Source organism: Vulpes lagopus, chromosome 14 (genome assembly GCF_018345385.1).
Source record: "Vulpes lagopus strain Blue_001 chromosome 14, ASM1834538v1, whole genome shotgun sequence".
In the NCBI taxonomy this organism is placed as follows: domain Eukaryota; kingdom Metazoa; phylum Chordata; class Mammalia; order Carnivora; family Canidae; genus Vulpes; species Vulpes lagopus.
The window spans coordinates 9,829,395-9,854,946 of record NC_054837.1 but is presented as its reverse complement, the minus strand read 5'-3'; the positions used below and the strand labels follow the sequence as shown (position 1 = coordinate 9,854,946).

The window sequence follows — 25,552 nt, the reverse complement described above, 5'->3', positions numbered from 1 at the left end:
GTACCCTCTCCAGGTAGCTTTTTTGCAGAAATGGACAGGCTGGTCCTGAAATGCATATGGAAATTCAAGAGTCCCAAAATAGTCAAAATAATCTTTGGAAAGAAATTGGAGGGCTTATTACACTTCTTGATTTCAAAACTTACTACAAAACTATAGTAATCAAGACATTCTGATATTGCCATAAGAGTGGGGCATATAGATCAATGAAATAAAATTGTGAGTTAATAAATAAACCTGTATGTTTATGATAACTGATTTTTGGTGTGAGTGCCAAGGTCATTCTTTTCAACAAATGATCGAAGTGCTCGGACAACTGGATATATGCTCATACCATGTATAAAAATTAACACAAAACAAATCAAAGACCTAAGAAAAATATTTTATAAGAGTTTATTTATTTGAAAGAGACAGAATGTATATGAGAGTGAGCATGAGAAGGGGCAGAAGGGGAGGGAGACAGACAAGCAGACTCCCTGCTGAGTGTAGAGCAGGAGCCAGTTACCAGCCAATCCCAGGACCTCATGACCTGAGCTAAAGTTGGACGCTTAACTGACTGTGCCACCGAGGTGCCCCTAAATACGTAAATTTAAGAGCTAAACTAGAATAGACTTGGAAAACATAGGAGTGAATCTTAGTAATCTGTGTTAGGCAGATCCTATTAGACATGACACTGCATTAGGCAGATCCTATTAGACGTGACACCAAAAACACAAGCAACAAAATGAAAAGAAATTGGATTTCATCTAGATTAGGAATCTGTTACAAACTAAACCATCAAGAAAGTGAAAAGACAACCCACAAAATGAGAGAAAATATTTGTAAATCCTGTAACTGATAAGAGACATATTAGAACATACGAAAAACTCTTGAAACTCAACAACAAAAGATAAATAGCCCAGTTTAATATTGGGCAAAGGATCTGAATGGACATTTCTGTAAAGAAGTTATGCAAACAGCCAATAAGTACATAAAAAAATGCTTGGTATCATAAGTCAGTAGGGAAATGCAAGTCAAAACTACAATGAGATACCACTTTATACACACTATGATGGTATAATCAGATAATATGTATTGGTGAGGATTCTACCCCTTGGTGTATACCTAAGTAAAATGAGAATGTGTTCACATAAAAACTAGCATACAAATATCTAAAGTAGCATAACAGTCCAAAAGTGGAAACAATTTGAATGTATTTGACTATGAATAAATAAAATGTGGTAGATCCATACAATGGAGTAGAAGGGAATGGATGTAACTTGCTACAATGTTACATTGTAACTTTGGCAAATCTTAGAAAATTATTCTGTAAGTGAAAGAAGCCAGTCACAAAAGATTACATATTGTGTGGTTCTGTTTACATGAAGTGTCTAGAATATACAAATCTGTAGCAACAGAAAATGGATTAAAAAAAAAATCCTAGGGATTGCGGAGGAAATGAGGAGACTGCTAATAGATACAAGATTTCTTCTTGTGGTTACAAAAATCCTTTAAAATTAGGAGGTGGTAACAGTTGTGTACCCTGTGAGTATAACACCAAAACCATTGAATTGTATACCTTTTTTTTTTTAATTTTTTAAAAATTTTTTTAAAAATTTATGATAGTCACACAGAGGGGGTGGGGGGCAGAGATGCAGACAGAGGGAGAAGCAGGCTCCATGCACCGAGAGCCCGATGTGGGATTCGATCCTGGGTCTCCAGGATCGCGCCCTGGGTCAAAGGCAGGTGCCAAACCGCTGCGCCACCCAGGGATACCTTATGTGGATGAATTGTATGGTATATGTCTCAAAGTTATTTAAAAAGGACATTTAGGTATATAGCAATGATCATTTCTTGGATTGCAGTTTAACAGCCATTCCTATGAGAAGCCCATAAAAATATACCTGGCAAGGGAGAGGGAGGAGTGTCTGCCCCTGCAATCTGCAAACCGATAGGTCAGAAGTCTGATAAATGATAGATGATTGTAATAATATCTACTACGACTGAGATACTGAAAAGAATAATGTACAAATGCAAAGGAGAAAGGTGGGTTAGTTCTAGCTGGGGCTTTGGGCAGCATCAGGAAGCAGGTGGTGTCCATGCTGGTCCTCTAAAGACAGGCAGGCTTTCAGTGAGGGAGTGACTGTGTTGGGCAAAAGGTATCATAGTAGACAAAAGGAACAACAGAAAGAAAGGTAAGAAGTTAAAGGATTAGTGCATAAACACTGAGGCCCACTTTTTGTGGCTGCAGCTTTGGGAGTAATTGGAAGTCGTCGTCACTAAGCTGGAGCTGTTGGTTGGAGGTAGGTCATGGAGAATCTTCTGGAACTATCTAAAAAAAAAAAGTGAGTTCTGTTACCAGGTGGTCACTCAGCTTACTCACTGTCATTTAGTGTTTTTTTTTTTTTTTTTTTAAATTTTTTATTTATTTATGATAGTCACAGAGAGAGAGAGAGAGGCAGAGACACAGGCGGAGGGAGAAGCAGGCTCCATGCACTGGGAGCCCGATGTGGGATTCGATCCCGGGTCTCCAGGATCGCGCCCTGGGCCAAAGGCAGGCGCCAAACCGCTGCGCCACCCAGGGATCCCTCATTTAGTGTTTAAAACAGGGTGACCAACATCCTGTGAGATGTGGTAAAAGGTAGGTATCTTCTTACATTACATACAGGTTAGACTCTGTCACCTCTTGGGATCCTACAGAGTTAGATTCATGTCTTACATGGGGGTGTAAACAGATCCTGTCCCACCAATCTGCAACTAAAAGCCAGGGAGGCACAAAAGGAATATAACTGCTTGTAGGAATGACCACACTTCATTGGCTCTTCATGATTTTCTGGAAAAATTAGGCATTTTTGTGTCTCCTAATTCTTTTCTATTTTCTCTTCTTTTTTTTTTTTTAATTTTTTTTTAAAATTATTTATTTACGATAGTCACAGAGAGAGAGAGAGGCAGAGACACAGGCAGAGGGAGAAGCAGGCTCCATGCACCGGGAGCCCGATGTGGGATTCGATCCCGGGTCTCCAGGATCGCGCCCTGAGCCAAAGGCAGGCGTCAAACTGCTGCGCCACCCAGGGATCCCCTATTTTCTCTTCTTTTTACCATAACTCTGTTATGACAGATTGCTTTTTGTTTTTAGAGAGACATTCTTTTTTTTTTTTTTTTTTTTTTTAAGATTTTATTTATTCAGAGAGAGAGAGAGAGAGGCAGAGACACAGGCAGAGGGAGAAGCAGGCTCCATGCAGGGAGCCTGACGTGGGACTTGATCCCAGGTCTCTGGGATCACTCCCTGGACTGAAGGCAGCAATAAACTGCTGAGCCACCCGGGCTGCCCGATTGGAGAGACATTATCAATCAGTATTTCCAGTATGTAATATTTTGGGGGAAAGTTGACTCTTAACTTTTGTTTGAAAATGCTTATCCTTAAGAAGAAAACAAACAGAACCAGGCTACTTTGTTGTCTATTCTCTGTTTCTGGGCTTGTCTTTACCTAGGGCCATTTTATTCTTACTCACCAAAATTTTACACCCACGTTGATATTTGATATATCTGTGTTGTTGGCCATCTGCACAATCCAAGTATTGTTTTCAAAACTCAGTATAACAGACTCAGAAACACAATAGGATAATTTAGATATTTACAGCAGTACAATTCACCCACATTTTGAAATATACATATGGGGCATGCTTCATTCAATGGGCATATAAATAATGAGAGAATCTCATTGTAAAGATGAGTATGGTATGTCATCCCTGATTTATCATGGTGAACATGTCCGAAAGGCAGGTCAGGGTATGGTGGCAGTTCAGGTGTATATATGATGGTTGAGAGAGCACCAGTGGGGAAAAGGGTCTTTCCCTGCTTGCCCTCTGAAGTCACTGTATATCCATCACATCTTCACTACTTGGGGGTGACCATGATACCTGTACCACAGGCCTCTGTGCCTGGAAAATTGTAGCCTGTGATCTTACCTCTTGTTATTTAGGGTTTTTTTAATTTTCAAGTAGATAGTCCTGTCATTTCTTTCTTTTTCCATTGGCTTCTGTGTTACTAAACTATTTCTTTTTTTTTTTTTTTTAATTTTTATTTATTTATGATAGTCACAGAGAGAGAGAGAGAGGCAGAGACATAGGCAGAGGGAGAAGCAGGCTCCATGCACCGGGAGCCCGATGTGGGATTCGATCCCGGGTCTCCAGGATCGCGCCCTGGGCCAAAGGCAGGCGCCAAACCGCTGCGCCACCCAGGGATCCCCTACTAAACTATTTCTTAGTCTTGAGCCCTTGGGATATCAGCTGTTATTAGTATTTTAAACTGTTAACTTTTGACTCTCATACTAGTCAGGGTCAGCACCAGTAAGATTTCTCTCATTTCATTAAACATGCTTTGCACTTGTTATCTGAAGCTCTGAGACAAGTAGATGTTGACCTCTTAGAACCCTTCTGGGAGCCGAGCCCCTCTTGGAGACTCCCATTTTATTTCTCAGGGCCATAAAAACACAAGAATTACAGATCCTATTTGGAGATTCTGCTAGCATATTTCTAGTGGAACTAGTGGAACTACCAGGGAAATGAGGTCTCTAGCAGTCTGTGTCCTTAATGTTTGCTAGACTGAGCCCACAGAAATCCCAGTTGGAGTCCCAAGGGTGCTAGGATCACAGTGGTTGTGGTTTTCAGTGTGCCTGGGAAAGAGGACTCTGGAAAATGGGAAATGAAACCAGTCTTTGGGTTTTCCTTTGTTTAATGAAAATCTGAGTTTACACAGGCTGTAAAATAGCCAGGTAGGAGTGCTGGAGGTCATTTTATGTTTCTTGTACCATATCCTGCTTGTCCACAATGGACAATGCTATAAACGTTTAGCTAGCCTTCAGTGTTGTAATGTTACTGTTTTGTATGTTTTTTTAATCATGGGAGCTTTTCATTGATAACTGTGAATAGAGTGGTAAAATCTTTTAGAAGTCCGAACTCTACATCTCCCTCTTTATTTTTAAAATTGTAACCAATGACTTTTTGAGAACCTGCTGGTTCTATCTCCTTTGCTAGATGTGGTAAATACAAATAATAAAACACGGTCATCCTTACACCAACTCAGTATTTTGAAAATTGATCACTATAAAAGAAAGGGATGAAATGTCTTTCCTATCTTTCCAGTAGGTTTTGTGCATCAGGATAAACAGCTCCAGTTGATGAACAATGGCTCTTATTCTTTTTAGAATGCCAGCTAATAAATGCAGAACAAATAATAAAACTAGAAAAATCACCATTTGCAACTTCAATGAAATATGTGGTTTGTACAGCATAGAATCCATGGATCCTCTGCTCTCTTCGCTCAGACTCTCAGACCGTAGGTGGGCTGCCACTGCCTCCCCATGAATTTTCTCTTCACCTCACACGTAGACTACGTCAACGTCCTGCTCTGGAGCTCCCTCTTACCTCCACTTGGGTGTCTCATACCCCCATGGGCTGCTGCAGTTCTCCCAATCCCACAGAGACCCTTATGTCAAATGATCTCCCTCTTAAGGGCCTTTTGTTTGTTTGTTTGTTTTTTGTTTTTTCTTCTTAAGGGCCTTTGGACTAGATTTCTCATAGGGAGGGGAAGAGGAAGAGCAATTGCACATTTAGTTTTAATCTTAAGGAAATTGGGATCCCTGGGTGGCTCAGCGGTTTGGCGCCTGCCTTTGGCCCAGGGCACGATCCTGGAGTCCCGGGATCAAGTCCCACATCAGGCTCCCGGCATGGAGCCTGCTTCTCCCTTCTCCTGTGTCTCTGCCTCTCTCTCTCTCTCTCTCTCTCTCTATGTCTATCATAAATAAATAAATAAATCTAGAAAAAACAATCTTAAAAAAATAATAATAATCTTAAGGAAATAGATGTATTGCAGAATTCAGTATGATAGGTTATGTCATCTTTCCTAGCAAAGGAAAACTAGGAATTCCAGTTTTTAATTTTTCCTTCCTCAGTATTGCCACTTTTGAAAGGTGTAATTTTACTAACGATTTTTTTTAAACTAAGGATTATTTAAGGATCCCTGGGTGGCGCAGCGGTTTGGCGCCTGCCTTTGGCCCAGGGCGCGATCCTGGAGACCCAGGATCGAATCCCACGTCAGGCTCCCGGTGCATGGAGCCTGCTTCTCCCTCTGCCTGTGTCTCTGCCTCTCTCTCTCTCTCTTTGTGTGTGACTATCATAAATAAATAAAAATTAAAAAAAAAAAACAGATCATTTAAAAAAAAAAGGATTATTTAACGTAAGGTTTTAATCCCAGTAATTCTATACTCTGATTTTTTTTTTTTTTTTTTGGAGATTTTATTTATTCATGAGAGAGACACAGAGAGAGGCAGAGACATAGGCAGAGAGAGAAGCAGACTCCTTGTGACTCAATCCCAGGACCCTAGGATCATGCCCCGAGCCGAAGGCAGATGCTCAACCACTGAGCCACTCAGGTGTCCCTCACTTTTATTTTTTAAGATTATCAATAATTCAGATATTGATGGTCAGTATTTCTGACCATTTCAGAAAAATGGTCAGTACCAGGGTCTGTGCCAATTAATCCACCCCAGTTGTGCTTCCTATAAACATGTAAAGTAAGGCATTTGTTCACCAAACATCAAGTGCCCACCATGTGTGTCACATAGGAATAACAAGTCAATCAAGTGTTGCCTTTTTTAGGGACTTGATACTCTTTTAGCTGGGGAGATGGGCATATGGACAGCTAACTATCATGGATTGTGGGATGTACTTTAATAAGCGTCTAACAAAGTATTAGAGGAGTTTAGAAAAGTAAGCAACCAGGCAGCCCTGGTGGCGCAGCGATTTGGCACCACCTGCAGCCTGGGGTGTGATCCTGGAGACTGCGGATTGAATCCCACGTCGGGCTTCCTGTAGGGAGCCTGCTTCTCCCTCTGCCTGTGTCTCTATGAATAAATAAACAAAATCTTTAAATTAAAAAAAAAAAAAAAGAAAAGTGAGCAACCGGTTCTTGGATGGGGGATATTGTTGATTGCTGGGATACCTCTCAGAAGGGGTAACTTTCAAGCTGGGTTTAGGGTAAAGGAATGGTATGGCTAGGGCACTCAGTGGAGAGGTCATTGTATAGTTAGATTATAAAAGCAGGTGTAGTCTGGAGTCAGTAAGAATAGATGTGGGCAGAGAAGGTAGTGGGAGACATGAGATCGGGAAGGTAGCTTGGTGGCAGCATGTGGTCTTGAAGGACACTGAGCCACCCAGGCGTCCCTCCAGATATTTATTGGAAAAAAAAAAAAATCTAGGCAGCCTGGGTGGCTCAGCGGTTTAGCACCGCTTTCAGTCCAGGGCATGATCCTGGAGACCCAGGATCGAGTCCCACTTCAGGCTCTCTGCATGGAGCCCTGTTTCTCGCTCTGCCTATGTCTCTGTCTTTCTCTATGTGTGTGTCTCTATGAATAAATAAATAAAATCTTTTTTAAAAAAAATCTACATTTGAGCAGAGTTGCATAGTTTAAACCCATGTTCTTCAAGAGTCAACTGTGTATTATATTTAAATTTTATATGTGTTGGAGTCTGGAGTAGCACCAAAGTATGGATAGCCAGCAGGCACTTCTATGAGTCAGCAAAAATTAGAGGCTGGATATTTACCTTAAAAAATTTCATCTTTAGTATATGAAACCTCTTCTAAGGCTTTGGGAATAGATTTGACTGCATGGAAGGGAAGGAAGTGGGAAGAATCTTTGGAGGTACCTGCATTTATGAATCTGGTGGAAGGAGGACAGGAAGTAAGTCTGAGGTACTAATTTCATTACAGTCTCTGAGGTGTCCCTTTTTTTTTCTCTTCTAGATCTGTGACTTTGGCTTGGCCCGTGTTGCAGATCCGGATCATGATCACACAGGGTTCCTGACGGAGTATGTAGCCACACGTTGGTACAGGGCTCCAGAAATTATGTTGAATTCCAAGGTAAGGATAAGGTTTGCATAAAAAGAAAACCAAAAAGCAAAAGAACTGTGGCTCTGTGTTGCTAAGTCTCCCTCTCAGTAAGTCTATGTCTACCTAGGTTGAGGCTTGGCCTGTGTGGCCAGAATCATGCTTAATCTCCAGCATGAACCTTCCAGGCCCTGGGTTTTGGCCTCTTTACCTCCACTGCAGTAATGGTGATGTGTTGTAGAATTGGGGGGCATGCCTGTCTGGTCACTGTTAAAACAAATGGTCTGTGTCCTTCCTGGCTGTTGGTCCGCTCTTCTGAAGTCTTTCTTATGGCAGCTTTTACAATCACTGCTGCCACAGCTGAGTACAGGCTGGGCTTGTTATAGGTTATCCCAAGTGCATATTTTTCTGAAGGTGGGCCAGGACTATTCTATAAAAGTCAGATTTATCTGATAATGAAGAATGTCTCTTCAGCAAAATTGTACTGTAGTTTGAAGAAAACATAGGTGTGGAAAGAACAGGAACTACTATGGGTTCTTTCAAAATTATGTGGTGGTCCTGCTTCCAAATGCACCTCTGCATCTGAAAGTGGCTATGGAGAGTGCATACAGGTGGAAGGCAATCATTTCTAACAATATCTGTGCCTTGGTTATAAGAAATGATTGAATAAATTTATAAAGGCAAGAAAAAGTGAAGTATGACATCTTTGTTAGGTTTATGAGCCAGGTGGCACACATTGAGGGCTGCTGTGGAGATTGAGATTCAGTATTTTGGGGGCACCTGGGTGACTCAGTTCGTAAAGTATCTGCCTTCACCTCAGGTCATGATCCCAGGTCAAGAGCCTGCAGTGGACTCCCTGCTTAGTGAGTGGGGAGCCTGCTTCTTCCTCTGCCTGCTCCTATGCCTACTTGTGCACTCTCTCTCTCTCTCTCTCTCTCTTTCTGCCAAATAAATAAATAAATAAATAAATAATTTTTTTTAAAGAAAAGTACACCAGGATTTTTTTTAAAGATTTTTTATTTATTCATGAGACACACACACACACACACACACACACACACACACACACACACACAGGCAGACTTCAGGCAGGGAGCCCGACATGGGACTGGATCCCGGGCCTCCAGAATCACGTCCTGAGCTGAAGGCAGCACTAAACCACTGAGCCACCTGGGCTGCCCGATTTATTTATTTATTTGTTTGTTTGTTTATTTTTCTTCTTCTTCTCTTAAAGATTATTTATTTATTCATAGAGACACACACACAGAGAGAGAGAGGGAGAGAGAGGGGCAGAGACACAGGCAGAGGGAGAAGCAGGCTCCATGCAGAGAGCCTGACATGGGACTCGATCCAGGGTCTCCAGGATCACGCCCTAGGCTGCAGGCGGCGCTAAACCGCTGCGCCACTGGGGCTGCCCTATTTTTTTTTTTTTTTTTTTTAAAGAGAGATTCAGTATTTTTTTTTCTTTCCAAAGTTTATTTTGGACAAACTAGTTGAAGTCAGTTTGTTTTTTTGTTTTTTTTTGTTTTTTTTTTTTTAAGATTTTATTCATTCATGAGAGACAGGCAGAGACATAGACAGAAGGAGAAGCAGGCTCCATGCAGGGCGACCAATGCTGGACTCGATCCCAGGACTCCAGGACCATGCCCTGGGTGGAAGGCAGGCATTTAACCTCTGAGCCACGCAGGCGTCCCGAAGTCAGTTTTTTTAATATATCATTTGCAAATAGTATATAAGTGAAGTATCAAATTTGAAAAAGCGTGAACTCCACATACTTCTATAATATCTCAAAAAAATTTTTTTTAGATTTTATTTATTTATTCATGAGAGAGGCAGAGACACAGGCAGAGGGAGAAGCAGGCTCCCTGCAAGGAACCTGATGTGGGACTCGATCCTGAGAATCTGGGATCATGCTGAACTGAAGGCAGACGCTCCACCACTGAGCTACCCGGGCATCCCTAATATCTCAAAATTTGCACTTAATTCCATCTGTTGGTTTGCCAAGTACCCCCAGTACCAAGTGGACAAGGAGAAACTGAAGAGGCAGCATGGTCCAGATTGGTAGAGGCAGTTTTAGTACATAAATTTTTTTGCATACTTCTTTTTTTATGATTTATTTGTTATTCATGAGAGATACACAGAGAGAGACAGAGACACAGGCAGAAGGAGAAGCAGGCTCCCTCCAGGGAGCCCGATGTGGGACTCAATCCAGGATCCGAGCTGAAGGCAGGCACCCAACTGCTGAGCCACCTGGGTAGCCCTTTTTACATATTTTAATACATACTTATTACAAAGCTTGTCTTGGGCAACCGCAAAGTCAGTCAATTTCTGTATTCACCTGCCAAACCTTAAAAGTTTACATAGAGGCCCTAACTGGGCTCAGTCACATATACTGTCCAGATGGCCTCCAAAATACCTATTCTAGGCTACATCCTTGAAAATGGCTCCCATTGTGGAAGCAGTGGTCAGACTGTATGTTCAAGGACAGGGAAGTGGGTAAGGAGCTTCCTGTTGCCTGGGTCCAGCTCCAGGGTCACATCTTCTTCAGTGCCATATACTGTTAATGTAATGTGAAGATATATGAAGAAAAGCAATAAAACTGGCATTGGGCCTTGTGCCTCAGATCTAGGAACCAGAAATTGACCTAAGAAGCTTTAAGGGAATCCATTAGCCCATGAGCTTCACTCTCTTTCTCCATCCTTTATAAATAGAAAAACTTGAGATGAACACTAAGTTGTTTTGTGAGGAAGTGGAATTTGTTTAAAGCAGTTAGTTATTCTAGATAAACATTTGTTCAGTTTAGTTATAAAAGTAAAATTCCATTAAAATAAATTTCATTATAAAGAAGGATGTAGTATAACAGATGTTTCAAAGAAGAAAATGCCATGTTGATTCTCATAATTCTGTATTACACATAGTCCCAAATAGCAGGTTCTTTCTTTGGACTGGCCATGTGACAGCCAATCCAAACCAGAAGAATTTGTGTGTGTGCGTGGTGCTGGTGGTTGTAACAGAGAGCTGGCAGTGGGCTTTTTACCCTGGTGCCTTCGTGGCCCTGCAGCCTCCAACAAAGTTTGAGGCGACTCCACTGTCTTCACCTTCTTGGGGGGGAAGTAACCCAAAAGGATGGCCTCTGTGTTTTATAAGATGCCCAGTGCCTCCTGCTTGTAGAGTTAACTGATGAAAACTGAGTGGGAAATTCGTTTATTTACAGCACCTCTAGCCTGAGAATGTTACTTCTAGCACCGTATTAAGTTTTTTCTTATTAATTTAGAACATTTTCAAACCTGTAGAAAAATTGAGAGTACAGTGAACACCCATACACTCCTTCCCTAGTTTTTGTTTTGTTTTCCCTTCCCTAGGTTTAACAAGCTATTAACATCTTACTACTCCTTCCGTGGCTATCTCTGCCTCCCTCCCTGCCGCCTCCTCTCTTCGCTTTGGCCAAACCTTCTGACACTTCACCAACATAAAATACCACTTTACTCCTAGACCCTTGGGGCCATACTGATACTCATTAAAGGCAGAGGGGTGTTCTTTCCCCACACCCGTAGTACCCTTAGCACATTGAGACAGTAAGCATTAATTCAGTGACAACCTAGTTATCCTGCCCAGAAGTTCTTTACAGCTGTTTGTTTTATTTACAGTCTGTGATCTAATCACGTTTCATGCATTGTGCTCACTCTAGAACAGTCCTCCCGCCCTTCCTGTCTTCTTCATGACATTGAATGCTTTGCAGAGTACAGATCAGTTCCTTATGATTAGGTTTAGGTCATACTCTTCTGGCAGGAACCCCATGGATTCTTGGAACCACATATATGGAGCAGCTTCTGTTTCTCAGCAGTTTAAACCCTCAATGACCCCTTGCCCCTATCACTTATATTGGGAATTTTCCAAAAGTATTCATTCTACATTAATTCGCTGCTATTCTGTGAAGAGCTTCCTTTTTTTTTTCTCTTTTCTCTTCCTGTCTCCCACCTTTGTTTGTTTGTTTAAGATTTAGTCGTTTTAGGGGCAGCCCCAGTGGCGCAGCGGTTTAGCGCCGCCTGCAGCCTGGGGTGTGATCCTGGAGACCCGGGATCGAGTCCCACGTCGGGCTTCCTGCATGGGGCCTGCTTCTTCCTCTGCCTGTGTCTCTGCCTCTCTCTTGCTCTCTCTGAATGAATAAATAAATAGATCTTTTTAAAAAAAAAAAAAAAAAGATTTAGTCATTTTAGAAAGAGTACACAAGCTGGGTGTGGGGAGAAAGAGAGAGGAAGCAGACTCCCTGCTGAGTGGGGAGCTCAGTGCAAGGCTTGATCATGACCTGAGCCAAAACCAAGAGTCCATCTGAGCCACCCAGGTGCCCATCCCAGCTTTAAACAAACAAACAAAAAAAACATTTATTATGGACTTATGAAATATGTGCTGTCCATTATCATCTTTATACTCGTATCCCCATTTTGGCAGGCTAGCATGCTGTGTGTATTTGTAACATTTTATTTTCATAGAATTTTCAGCTTGCAGGAAAAGTGGGAAATTTAATACTGATCCAACGTCTAATGCATCATTTATATTCAAATTTTAAGTATTGTCCCAATAATCTTTATAGCTTTTCTCTCCCTGCTCCAGGCTCTCACATTGTGTTGTTTCTCCAGTCTTTTTCAATCTGAAATAATTCCTCGGCCTTTCTTGACCTTGATCATTTTGAAGGGTACAGGTGGCTGTTTTGTAGAATGCACCTCAATTTTGTGTCATGTATTCTGGGCATGAGTACCACAAAACAATGTTTTATTCTCAGTATGCTGTCAAGAGGTAAAGCTGGTTTATGTCTGTATTGGTGAACTACATGTTGATACTTTGGTTAAATGGTGTCCTTTGATTCTCTGCCATGTAATGGTGATCATTATGGTTAATTATGGTAATATTTGTTATTAGGTGAGTAGGAATTTGTGGGGAAGTACTTTAAGATTGTGTAAGTTATCTTCTTCATCATACTTTCAACCACTACTTTTTACCATGCATTGATGATTTTGTACCTCTATCATTCCTTCTTTTAGTTCTCTCCACTTATTAACTCCTGGTTATCTTATTCAGTGGCTTCAGTTCCATAGCTACCATTCTGTATTTGATGTTGACATTGTCCCAGACTTTCTAATAGGAGCCACTTTGACATGTCCCCACTAATGTTGAGCGCTACTTTACTTTTTGGCACTAGATGCTCATAGTACTTTTCCCTGTCTCAGACTTGGAGCAGCCATTTCTCCAGGGAGCCCTGGTTCCTTTTAGTTATTTTGTGTGTGTGTTTTAAATGTTCCTCTTTATTTAGCTTTGGCTCAAAACAAAAGTTATTTTGGATTACAAGAATTTTGGGAATAATTATCTTGAAATTCAACCCCATTTTATCATAGTTGCAGATCTGATCATTCTGTGTTTGATTTTCAGAATTTTTTTCGCTATGTTTCTCTAAACTTTAATATTTGGCTGAATTTTTTCCCTCTATTCGTATTATCACTATTACTATTTATCACCTAGCATTTTCCATAAAATTCAACTTAACTTACCCTCCTTGGAGAGCTATCTTTTTTTACACTGTTGTATGATTTAGATAATTATTCCTAGTCTTTTCACAGAATTCCTTTAAAAGAAAAAATCATACCTGAAAATTGAATAGAAATAAAAGATAGGAAATATGGATTGGTAAACTGTAATGGAGCCAGCACACCCTGGGCACTGTGTATCATTGTCCCATGTACCCCCACCCCCAAGATCAATGGTTTTCAGCCTAATTTTTTTTGGAAATGACTTGCAAAATGGGCAAAGATATTCTGGAAGTATAGCAGTGCTGCTTCTTTTGAGTTGGTTTCACGTTTTCAAAATGAATAAGTGGGCCACAGATGTCCTAAAGCAAGGGATGTTATTGCTTTTTCCATCTTCAGCTTATAAGGATTCTTTCTCTCAAATCATTTGAGAAAAGGAATGAGGTATACTTTGGAAATTCTCATTTAATAATAAGTGAGTCAACTTTTTTTTTTTTTTTTTTTTTTTAAGATTTTAGGGATCCCTGGGTGGCGCAGCAGTTTGGTGCCTGCCTTTGGCCCAGGGCGCGATCCTGGAGACCCAGGATCGAATCCCACGTCGGGCTCCCAGTGCATGGAGCCTGCTTCTCTCTCTGCCTGTGTCTCTGCCTCTCTCTCTCTCTCTCTCTCTCTCTCTGTGTGTGACTATCATAAATAAATAAAAATTTATAAAAAAAAAAAGATTTTATTTATTCATGAGAAACACAGAGAGAAGAGAGAGAGGCAGAGACACAGGCAGAAGGAGAAGCAGGCTCCATGCAGGGAGCCTGACGTGGGACTTGATCCTGGGTCTCCAGGATCACACCCTGGCCTGAAGGCGGCGCTAAATCGCTGAGCTACCTGGACTACCCATATCAGTCAACTTTGAAAAGAGAAATAAAATCAAGTAATCTTGGTTGTCCAACAACTTATAAGAAAGCCAAATTATTGATTCTGCGCAGTCTTATTTCTGAATTATAGAGCCAGTGGAGAAGGTAAAATTGCTATCAGCCATGTACCTGTCATGTAGGACGATCTCACTGTGTTCTGTAACATTATATATCATTCTCAGTCTCTTCTCCCTTCCCACTACAGGGCTATACCAAGTCCATTGATATTTGGTCTGTAGGCTGCATTCTGGCAGAGATGCTGTCCAACAGGCCCATCTTCCCGGGGAAGCATTATCTCGACCAGCTGAACCACATTTTGGGTAAGGTTACCAAATGTTATAGAGGGTAGATTTACTTAGTTCACCTTCCACAGTTTATGTTAAGAGCCACTTCATGAAACTAAGAGTAGTTTTGACAACTCTTTAACCTCTTTAACCTATGAGTTTGTAATCTTGCTTGATTCGAAATGTTAAGGATGCTGTAAAAACTTGTTAAGAAAGGTAAGCATGGGGAGATGGTGAGAAAACAGCTATTAGAGCCCATTGTGCCCTGAAGCCAATAGTGTGTGGTCAGTCTACCTGGGTCTGGATAATTAACAGCTAATTATTTTATCTGATAGGTATTCTTGGATCCCCATCACAGGAAGACCTGAACTGTATAATAAATTTAAAAGCTAGAAACTACTTGCTTTCTCTTCCACACAAAAATAAGGTGCCATGGAACAGGCTGTTCCCAAATGCTGACTCCAAAGGTAAATGTTATTTTATTGATAATTTTTCTTAGATTTAGCTGTTTATTTGCTTGTGTGTTTTACTGGTTAAATTGTTAGGTCACTAGCTTGAAAAGTTAGCCTGTTGGATAATGCCTTATTTAGTGGTCACTCTGTTTTCTCCTCTTTCATTTTTCAAGCAGTGGCATAGGATATGGGAATCTAGGAATGACTGTATAGTTTTCCACCTTATAATTTCTTTGCTTTTTTATTTATTTGTTTTTTAAAGATTTTATTTATTTGAGAGAGAGTGCCCACATGAGTCAGGGGTAGGGTGGGGAGGGGCAGAGAGAGAGGGAGAAGCAGGCTCTCTGCTAAGCAGGGAGCCTGACACAGGGCTTGATCCCAGGACCCCAGGATCTTGATCTAAGCTGAAGGCACACACTTAGCCAACTAAGCCACCCGGGCACCCCATTGCTTTTTATTTTTTAAATCTTTTTTTATTTTTAAATTATTATTTTTTTAAGTTCCAGTTTTTCAGGAGGAGCCTGTATCTGTTTACATTGTTCAAAGACAAATACTTCTTTTTATTTTTTATTTTTTCAAGATTTTATTTTATTCATGAGAGACACAAAGGCAGAAGCAGGCTCCCTGCAGGGAGCCTGATGTGGGACTCAATCCCAGGACACCAATATCACGACCTGAGCTGAAGGCAGATGCTCAACCACTGAACCACCCAGGCGCCCGTATTTTACTATTTTTTTAAGACTTTTTTTTTATTTATATATTTGAGAGAGAGTGTGTGCACACATGAGCAGGGAGAGGAACAAAGGGAGGGAAAGCATATTCACATTGAGCATGGAGCCTGATGTGGGGCTCAGTTCCACAACTCTGAGATCATGACCTGAGCTGAAATCAAGAGTCAAGACACTTAAACAACTGAGCCACCCAGGCATCCCTTATTTTATTCTTCCTTTTTTTTTTTTTTCAAGTATACATGTGCAAGCCTTCCCCGCCCGGCCCTCACCCCGTGTGGAGTGAGAACTTAGAATCTCGAGATCACAGGTCACATGCTTTACCCACTGAGCCAGCCAGGCACCCCTCTTTGCTCCCTTTCAAAAAAGTTTTTTTTTTTTTTATTGTACTTGACATACAATAATAAATTAGTTTCAGGTATGCAGCATAGTTATTCCATAATTACATACATTATGAAATGCTCACCACGATAAAAGCATTACAATATTGACTATATTTCCTATACCGTGCTTTTTGTCCTTGTGACGCACTTACTTTAGAACTGGAAGTTTGTACCTCTTAATCCTTTTCACCTACTTTTTAACTTGGATTAAGTTCACAGTTTTAGGATTCAGAAAGTTTGGGAGCCTGCAACACAAATTACACTATTTTCATCTTGTTATTGCATAATTGATCAGGTCATGTTTCTTTGAAGAATAACTTATGGAGAGTAAAATTCATCCTTTTTAATTGTGTGGTCTTTGACTTTTAACAAATGTATATAGTCACATAACTGCCACCAAAATCAAGATATGGATTATTTTCATCACCCCAAAAGTTGCTCCTTGTACCCATTTCTCTTCTTAGTCCCTGGCAATCCCTGATCTCATTTCTCTGTTTATAGTTTGCCTTTTCCAGAATGTTATAGAAATTGTAATTAATTAGGCAGTATGTAGCCTCTTATGTCTGGATTCTTCCACTCAGTGTAATGCATTTGGGAATTACCAATATTTCTTTTTTCCTTTCTTTATTTCTTGAGAAAAGGCACATATGTGTGCAGGACGGGGAGGGGCAGAGGGAAAGGGAAAAAGAATCTTTTTGGGGGGCGGGGAGAATCTTAAGCACACTCACACTGGGCTCGATCTCATGACCCTGAGATCATGACCTGAGCCAAAATCAAGAGTTGGATGCTTAACCAACTGAGCCACCCAGGTGCCCCAAGATATATCAACATTATTGCTTGTATCAGTCTCTTGAACAGATGGTGCCAGGAGATCTCTATATGTCACCCCCCCCCCCATAAAAACCTAAAAATGGAATATAGGCCTAAAACTATTAAACTTCAGGAAGACAGAACAGAATCTTTATGACCCTAGGTTGGACAAAGATTTCTTAGATAAAATAGCAGGAGCATTCATCCATAAAAGAAAGATGATAGATTTCATTTTACCCTTTTATATTTTAAGTTAACTTTAATAATTATTTATCCTTTATGCTTATTTAGCATGTATCTGTTAAATATATTAGGTGGTTGTGCTTTTTGTTTTCTCATAGGTGGCTGTTTTTAAAAGCTTTATTACAGAATTGTGGTAGGCAGAGTAATGACCACATCCCCAAAGATGTACACATCCTAATCCCCAGGATCTGTGAATATATTAGGTGACATGGAAAAGAGGAATTAAGGTGGCTTATCATCTGATTTTAAGAAGGTGGAGATTGTTGTGCACTATCTCAGTGGGCCCAGTATAATCACAAGGGTCCTTAAAAGTGCAAGAAGAAATCAGAATAGGAAACCAGAGAGAGAGAAGCCCTAGTGGCTCAGCGATTTAGCGCCACCTTCAGCCCAGGGCGTGATCCTCGAGTCCCCAGGATCCAGTCCCACATCAGGCTCCCTGCATGGAGCCTCTGCCTCTGTCTCTCTCTTTCTCTCTCTCTCTCTCTCTCTCTCTCTCTCTGTGTGTGTGTGTGTGTGTGTGTGTGTGTCTCATGAATAAATAAATACAATCTTTAAAAAAATTTTTTTTTAAATAAAAAAGGAAACCAGAGAGAGAGCAACTTGCCAACATCCAACATCTTAGGACTTGTTCTTTCATAGCTTTCTTTATCTTCATACAGATTTATATTTTTACCTAAAATTTCCTTTCTATAAATAATTACTATGTCAGCTACTTTATTTGGTAAAAATTCAAAAGTTTGGGGATCCCTGGGTGGCGCAGCGGTTTGGCGCCTGCCTTTGGCCCAGGGCGCGATCCTGGAGACCCTGGATCGAATCCCACGTCGGGCTCCCGGTGCATGGAGCCTGCTTCTCCCTCCGCCTGTGTCTCTGCCTCTCTCTCTCTCTCTCTGTGACTATCATAAATAAAAATAAAAAATTGAAAAAAAAAATTTTTTAAATAAAAAAAAAAAATTCAAAAGTTTTAGGAATATTCAATTTAAAAAGTGAAATCCCTTTATAATTAAGGTCACCGTTAATAGAATTGTGTCTGAGTGTCTTTCCATGTTAGTACATGGATCTGGCTTTTCTTTAATGATTTAAAAACATTTCATCCAGGGGGAGCCTGGCTGGCTCAGTTGGTAGGGCATGAGACTCTTAATCTCAGTCAAGGCCATGAGCTCAGGCTCCATGCCCAACATATTTCATCTAGTCTTTCGGAAGCATTATTTAAAACCACAATATTTCATCTAGTCTTTCGGAAATTCAGCTTTTTCTACCTTTTACTGTTTTGTGTGTATGTCTATTTTTGTTTTGCTTTAATAATTGTCAGCTTAGCTGTTGAATTTGTTTAATGTACTAACCTGAGTCAAAGTTCAGAAACACTTGGTGGTTTAAAATTGAATTTCTTTTGAATATAGAAGGAACTATCTTTTAAAACCTCTGATAATGAAGGTAGTGTGTTACCATGAGAGACAGTTTGGAAATCTAGAAAGAATAGTAGGTAAAAGAAACACTTAATTACCAGAATCCCAAAGTAACCTTTAACATGTTGCTATGCCAATGGGTGCATAGCTTTAACCTATTTAGTTATAATTCTGTAATTACATAATGTATTATAATTGTAAGATTTTAAAAAATTATACCTGTACATGCATTGCATATGTTACTAATTAGATGGGCTTGTATTCTGTGTTGTCCCAAGCATGTTACATAAATCTTACTTCCTAAGTTGCTTTTGTAAGAGGTGGATGCACAACAAAACTGCATAATTAAAACTTTATAATAAATAGACTTCCAGGCTTCCCCTGTTTATTTCCTCGCTCTTTTATTGTTATGATTAGTATCAAATTAGATGAGATTTGTATTTAGATTACCATCTTTATTTATTTATTTTTTAATTTTTATTTTATTTTATTATTTATGATAGTCACAGAGAGAGAGAGAGAGAGGCAGAGACACAGGCAGAGGGAGAAGCAGGCTCCATGCACCGGGAGCCCGATGTGGGATTCGATCCTGGGTCTCCAGGATCGCGCCCTGGGCCAAAGGCAGGCGCTAAACCGCTGCGCCACCCAGGGATCCCTAGATTATCATCTTTAAATTAAAGCTATGAACTTTAAGATTGGTTTATTTAGATAATAATTAACATTACTAAAACCCAGGACTCCTGGGTGGCTCAGTGGTTGAGTGTCTGCCTTCAGCTTGGGGCGTGATCTTGGAGTCTCGCATTGGGCTCCCCCCATGGGGAACCTGCTTCTTCTTCTGCCTGTGTCTCTGCCTCTCTCTGTGTGTTTCTCCTGAATAAAATTTTTAAAAAATCTTTAAAAATTACTAAAATCCAGAGATTTAATTTTGAAATATAGGCTTTGGATGAAAATAATGAAGCAGGGAGGGGACTATAAATAGAATAAAGAAAGGGAAAATGGGATTGGTAGTGCTGGAGTGAGCAACATAGCATTACGATGTTAGGAACACAGGCTTTCCAGCCAGACCTCCTGGTTTCAGTTCATAGCCAAGCCACTTACTAGCTGCGTGAACTTCAGACAAACTATTTAACCCCTTTGGGTCTCAGTTTTCCCATTTGTTTATTTATTTATTTAGAATTTTTTAAGATTGATTTATTTGAGAGAGTAAGCACGTGAGCCAAGAGAGGGGCAGAAGGGGGAGGGAAAGAATCTCAAACAGACTCCCTATTGAACTCAGAGCCAGATGGGGGCTCAATCCCAGGACCCTGAGATCATGACCTGAGCCAAAATCAAGAGTCAGAGTCCTAACCAACTGAGGCGCCCCTCCCGATTATAAAATAGAGTTAGTAATAGTACATGCATCACAAGGTTGTATAAAAGTCCAGACTATTGGAATTTGTAGGTCTAGATTCTGAGATCGTAAGACTGAATTTTTCCATTTATATATCTCAGAGGTCTTTTCCATATGCCTAGTTATAAAGAATGCTAGGTAGTAGTCCCTAATAAGGATGACTATAGTGTCTTTAACCAGTTTCATATTGGACTTAAAGTTCACTTCAGTTATCTATTGCTGCATAACAAACCACAGTTTGGGGCCTTATAATGACCACCACGTATTTGTCCATAAATCTGTTGACCTGGGCGTAGCTAAGTGGGTCTGCTTAGGTCTCCTCAAGTTGCATGGTCCGAAGTAGCCTTACCACATCTTGCAGTTGCTTTTCCTTTGTGCCATTGCCTGTCATCTTACAGTAGACCCAAATGGGTGACTTATGACATCAGCAGAAATATTCCAAAAGAGAAAGAGCAGAAGCTGCAAGGTCTGAGAATAGCAGACACTTCTGCCACAATCTGTTGATCAAAGCAAATGACAAGGTCAGCAAAGATTCAAGTGGTGGAAAAAAAAACTCACCATTTTTGAGAGGAATTTGTGGCCATATTTAATCTGCCACCAGATTCTTTCTCGTTTTTTACTATAATGTACATAATTTCATTTATTTTAATAAATAGATCTGAGTGTTCTGTGCCATCGGATTTCTAAGACCCTGGACTTAGAACAACTATAAAATTGATTACCTGGGGATCCCTGGGTGGCGCAGCGGTTTAGCGCCTGCCTTTGGCCGAGGGCGCGATCCCGGAGATCTGGGATCGAATCCCACGTCGGGCTCCTGGTGCATGGAGCCTGCTTCTCCCTCTGCCTGTGTCTCTGCCTCTCTCTCTCTCACTATCATAAAAAAAAAAAAATTGATTACCTGCCTGCATGGAGTGAATAGTCTGGACTAGTATAAAAATGACGTGAATAATAAATGGAAGACTTCAGGGAACTCACAACTCTAAAACTTTCAAGCTGAAACACTGGCAGTTTTAAGTCTGGTTAATGATAGTTTACAAAAAAGAAAATGTAAATATCTCAAATATAGGAAAAGATATTATTATTTCGGATATGAAAATTGAAAGATCAGTAATCCCTCCCCCCGGCCTCCAGTAGAACGCACCAAGGTTGATGATCCACCATGTAATCAAGGCTGTGGGGAAGATGGATGTTTTCAGAGACAGCTGATGGCCTGTAGATTGTTTGAGTCTCTCTGCAGGCAGTTTAGCAGTTCTGTCGCATTTTTTGTCCCAGCAATTTAGGGTATTGAACTTTTGGATCTGCCAACCAAATGGGAGAGAAGTGACATTTTAATTTTTTTTTTTTCGACTGAGGCGGGGCACCTGGCTCGCTCAGTAGGGCATGGACTCTTAATCTCAGGATCATGAGTTCAAGCCCCACATTGGGCATAGAGCTTACTTAATAAAAGAAAAACAAATCCTGAGATTGAATATATGTCAGATATTTATTAGAAATTTCTGATTGCTGAGTCCTTTGAATAGTAGTATTGTGTATTTTTCTTCAAAAGAGTTTACTTTAGGATTCTCTCCAAAATTACTCCAGTGAGGGGGAAGAAATGATTATTATTCAACAGATGGTACTGGGCTAGTTGAATAACTATTTGGAAGAAAATCAGTTTAAATCATTACTCACACTTCAAAGTGAATTCCGAAAGAATTGATAATTAGATATGTTTTTTTAAAAAATCATGCCATTAAAAGCCAATGATATTTTAGAGTATTCAGTATTTTTTTGATCTCCAACTGGAGAAAGACTGTCTTCCTAAGCTCTAAAAACATACAAACCAAGAAGATAAACATAAAAGAAAAATGCTATATTTGATCACATAAAAGTTTATTTAGTTTTTTTTTTTTTCCCACAAAGAAGCTTAAAACTTTTTTTTTTTTTTTTAATTTTTTATTTATTTATGATAGTCACAGAGAGAGAGAGAGAGGCAGAGACACAGGCGGAGGGAGAAGCAGGCTCCATGCACCGGAGCCTGATGTGGGATTCGATCCCGGGTCTCCAGGATCGCGCCCTGGGCCAAAGGCAGGCGCCAAACCGCTGTGCCACCCAGGGATCCCAAGAAGCTTAAAACTTAAAATAGATAGGTCAGGTCTATTTTACACCTGAGCAATAGGTGTAAAATGTTCCAAATTGAAAAACATTTGAAGGATCCCTATCCTAACTATTGATGCTTTTTTTTTTTTTTAATTTTTTTAAACATTTTTTTTTAATCTTTATTTATTTATGATAGTCACAGAGAGAGAGAGAGGCAGAGACATAAGCAGAGGGAGAAGCAGGCTCCATGCACCGGGAGCCCGATGTGGGATTCGATCCCGGGTCTCCAGGATCGCGCCCTGGGCCAAAGGCAGGCGCCAGACCGCTGCGCCACCCAGGGATCCCCCTAACTATTGATGTTAAGGTGTCATAGCACAATGGTTTAGGCTATGTGCTCTAGAACCAGCCTGAATTCATATGGGCCCCACCACCTCAAATCTTTGACTTTGAACAAGGTATTTAACTTCTCTATTTCACAATTTCCTCATCTCAGTTGGAACAAATTGGATTTCCCACCTCATAGGGTAATTGTGGGAGACTTCCATGAATTATTAGTTTATTGCTATTAGACTAGTTAATATTAGTAGTGCCTGAAGAACCTTCAATGGCCAAAATGTAATAGGTGTAGGAATTCTTAAAAACTAGAAAGAATGATGGACATAGAAAATAACTAGTGCATATTTCACAGAAGCAATAGATGACATCATGAAAAGTGGACATGCTCAGCAGCCTCCATGGAACAGAGAGGCTAACTAAAGGGTCATTGGTGACTACATAAGAGTAGTTGAGGGACCCCTGTGTGGCTTAGTTGGTTGACTGTGCGACTCTTGGTTTTGGGTCAGGTCATGATCTCAAGATTGTGAGATCAAGCCCTGCAGCAGACTCCTCACTCAGTTCAGAGTCTGCTTGAGATTCTCTCTCCCTCTGCCTCCCACCTAGCTTATGTGTGCCCTTTCTCTCCCAAATAAATAAATCTTAAAAAAAAAAAAAAAAAAAGTAGTTGAAGCACTGAGTATGAGCAGGAAGTTCGAACTGGAAAGTGCAGACAGGAACAACTAGTCCAGATGAGGGGAGCTGGCTGTGGTCAGGCCACAGCATTGTGGAGGTTTGGCTTTGAATAGGGAGAGGGTCTCCTCTTTCCACAGTTAAGGAATCTGATGGAGGGACATCCCGGAGGGTTGTTCCCGGGGACCTCAGTTTCCTCGGTAGCACAGAGTAATGAAGTTCACATGGCAGGAAAGATATGATTCAAGCTGTCTGAGTTGAATCTTGAAATAGAGAAGCAGCTGAGCAGAAAAATTCCCAGAACTTTGGGGAGATCCTTGATATGATTAAAAATCTTGTGTTTTTGTGGTACATAGTTCTCAATAGCATCCTTCTTAGACCTCTGAGTTCCCCCAGGTTCTTTCAGGGTGTCTATAGGGTTAAAACTATTTTCATAGTTTTAAGGTATTCTCACACTTTCTCTATGCTGCCATCTGCACTCTTGGTGCAGTGAGCACGACTGCCAGCACCTCGACCCAGGACAAGGCAGTGGCAGTACCCTGTCCTCATAGCTAAAAACCAGTGCCAGCTGCACGTAAGAATGTCCCTGACAGAGCACTGAAAAGTCCTTACTTTATTAAATCCCACCCTTCTCACATGTCTTTTGCACTTTCTGTGTGACAAAATGAGAGCATGAACACATACTGAATGCAGTGGGAGTGCTTACACAGGTTGGACTATGTCTGAATTAACTGGTTTTTAAGATTAATCATCAACAGGTTTTAAGAGTAGGGTTCTAAGATCGGGAAGTTTGAGAAGCATTGTTGCAGTGACACAGTTTGAACAGCTAGGTCTTTTTCTCTGGCCCTGCTCAGAAATCCAGGTTGAGGTTGGGAGTGACAGGTTGAAGCCTTGATCTCTGAGGAGAGTTTTGCTGGATAGGTGAGATGGACCTGCTGTGGTGCTATGGAGAGCCAATCCTATGGTTCACCCTAGAGTCTGGGCTAAGATGGGAAGAAAAAATAGCTCATGGATCAGAAGGGCAGGGTCTTGTTGCTTTGTAACCACTGAAGTTAAAGAGAAGGTGTGGGGTTCTAGGAAGATACCAAGGAGAGTCCAGGATTGTGGTTAGATGTAATCCCAGCCTCAAAGGGACTTCCAGTCTTTTAGGGGAAATAAAGCCTGTATCCAAGGAAACATACGCACAGGCAGAGTGATTCATGCCATCTGAGTGATGCCAGTGGATTGCTGTGTGGCGTGGGAGGAGGGAGGCCAGGCACTCTGACTGTGAGATCAGCACCTGCCAGCTGCTTCCCGTTTCTCTCCTTTTCCCCTTCTGTAGCTGTGAATAACGCAGAAATAGCACAAGCAATAAAAGGAAGCTAGAGATCCAGTTATTTTTCAAGCAGAAAAAAAAGCTATCTTCCTTTGCAATTTTTGCCTGTATGTTTAAGGGCTTAGAATTTAACTTGAAGGAACTAAAAGGTCTATTTTAAAGCTGTTTAAGTTACCAAATACCAGCTGCTTTGAAGTGCTTCCCAACTTAGTACCAACAAGATTTAGAGGGGAAAAGTATCCCCCAGCAGCTTAGAAACAATGATGTTACAATCTATGGCCAAACTCTCCTGGATTTTTCCTGACAGAGGGTATCTAATTGGACAAAAGGCCAAATAGCTTCTAATCTCAAGAAAGTTTTTGAGGAGTGTCTGAGTAGTTGAGTTGGTTTAGTGTCCGACTCTTTAGGCTCAAGTCATGATCTCAGGGTTGTGAGATTGAGTCCCATGTCAGGCTCTATGCTCAGTGTGGAGTCTACTTGGGATTCTCTTCCTCGACTCCATGCCCATACACATGCTTTCTCAAATTATAATAAATAAAAATCTTTAAAAAAAGTTTGGGGAATGTCTGTGAGTTCTTTTATGGAGAGAGAACAGGGGTAGGTTTATTACCTGTGTTACAGGTAATATTATCTGTGTTACAGATAGTAAGACTGATGCCCAGCAACTGGTATGTCATGTGTTCACACATCTGCCAGGGGTTCTATGAAACTTAGATTGGGGCCAGAGGCACCTGAGTTCATCATTGTACTGCATTGTCCAGACTCTTGAGAGAGCTGCCTCTGAAACCTAGCCTGTTCATGGGCCCCTGAGCCCCCATGTCCTGGCTGCAGGGATAAATAAATACCTTTCCTGCCCAAGACACTGCTTTAGTCAGCACTCTAGATTCCTAAGAGCTTCCTTCCTCTCCTGAAAAGTCCTCATAAAGCCTATAAAGCAAAGTGTCACTGTTCCCGAATTTGTTCCCGAATTTCCTACAGTACATTCATGTGTATTGAAGAGATTATAGAGGCAAAAATAAATTTAAAAATGTACTATTTGTAGAAATGCGTTATGTAAAAAACTTTTTTACAGTTTGTCTTGTGGACATGAGAAAAGTTCTGTGTTGTGTGGAATTTCTCATGACATCCAGCATGTGGTTTACCACGTAGATTATCTCACAGTTGTCTTGA

At 40.7% G+C, this 25,552-nt stretch overlaps 1 protein-coding gene across 1 annotated transcript in view; it reads left to right on the top strand.

The window, feature by feature from the left end:
- MAPK1 (mitogen-activated protein kinase 1) overlaps positions 1 to 25,552 on the top strand; it is a 121,745-nt gene that overhangs the window by 81,629 nt on the left and 14,564 nt on the right. The window contains exons 4-6 of the mRNA XM_041728827.1: positions 7,780 to 7,896; positions 14,496 to 14,610; positions 14,910 to 15,041. Of these exons, the coding sequence (XP_041584761.1) occupies positions 7,780 to 7,896; positions 14,496 to 14,610; positions 14,910 to 15,041 (364 nt within the window). The remainder of the gene's footprint in view (positions 1 to 7,779; positions 7,897 to 14,495; positions 14,611 to 14,909; positions 15,042 to 25,552) is intronic.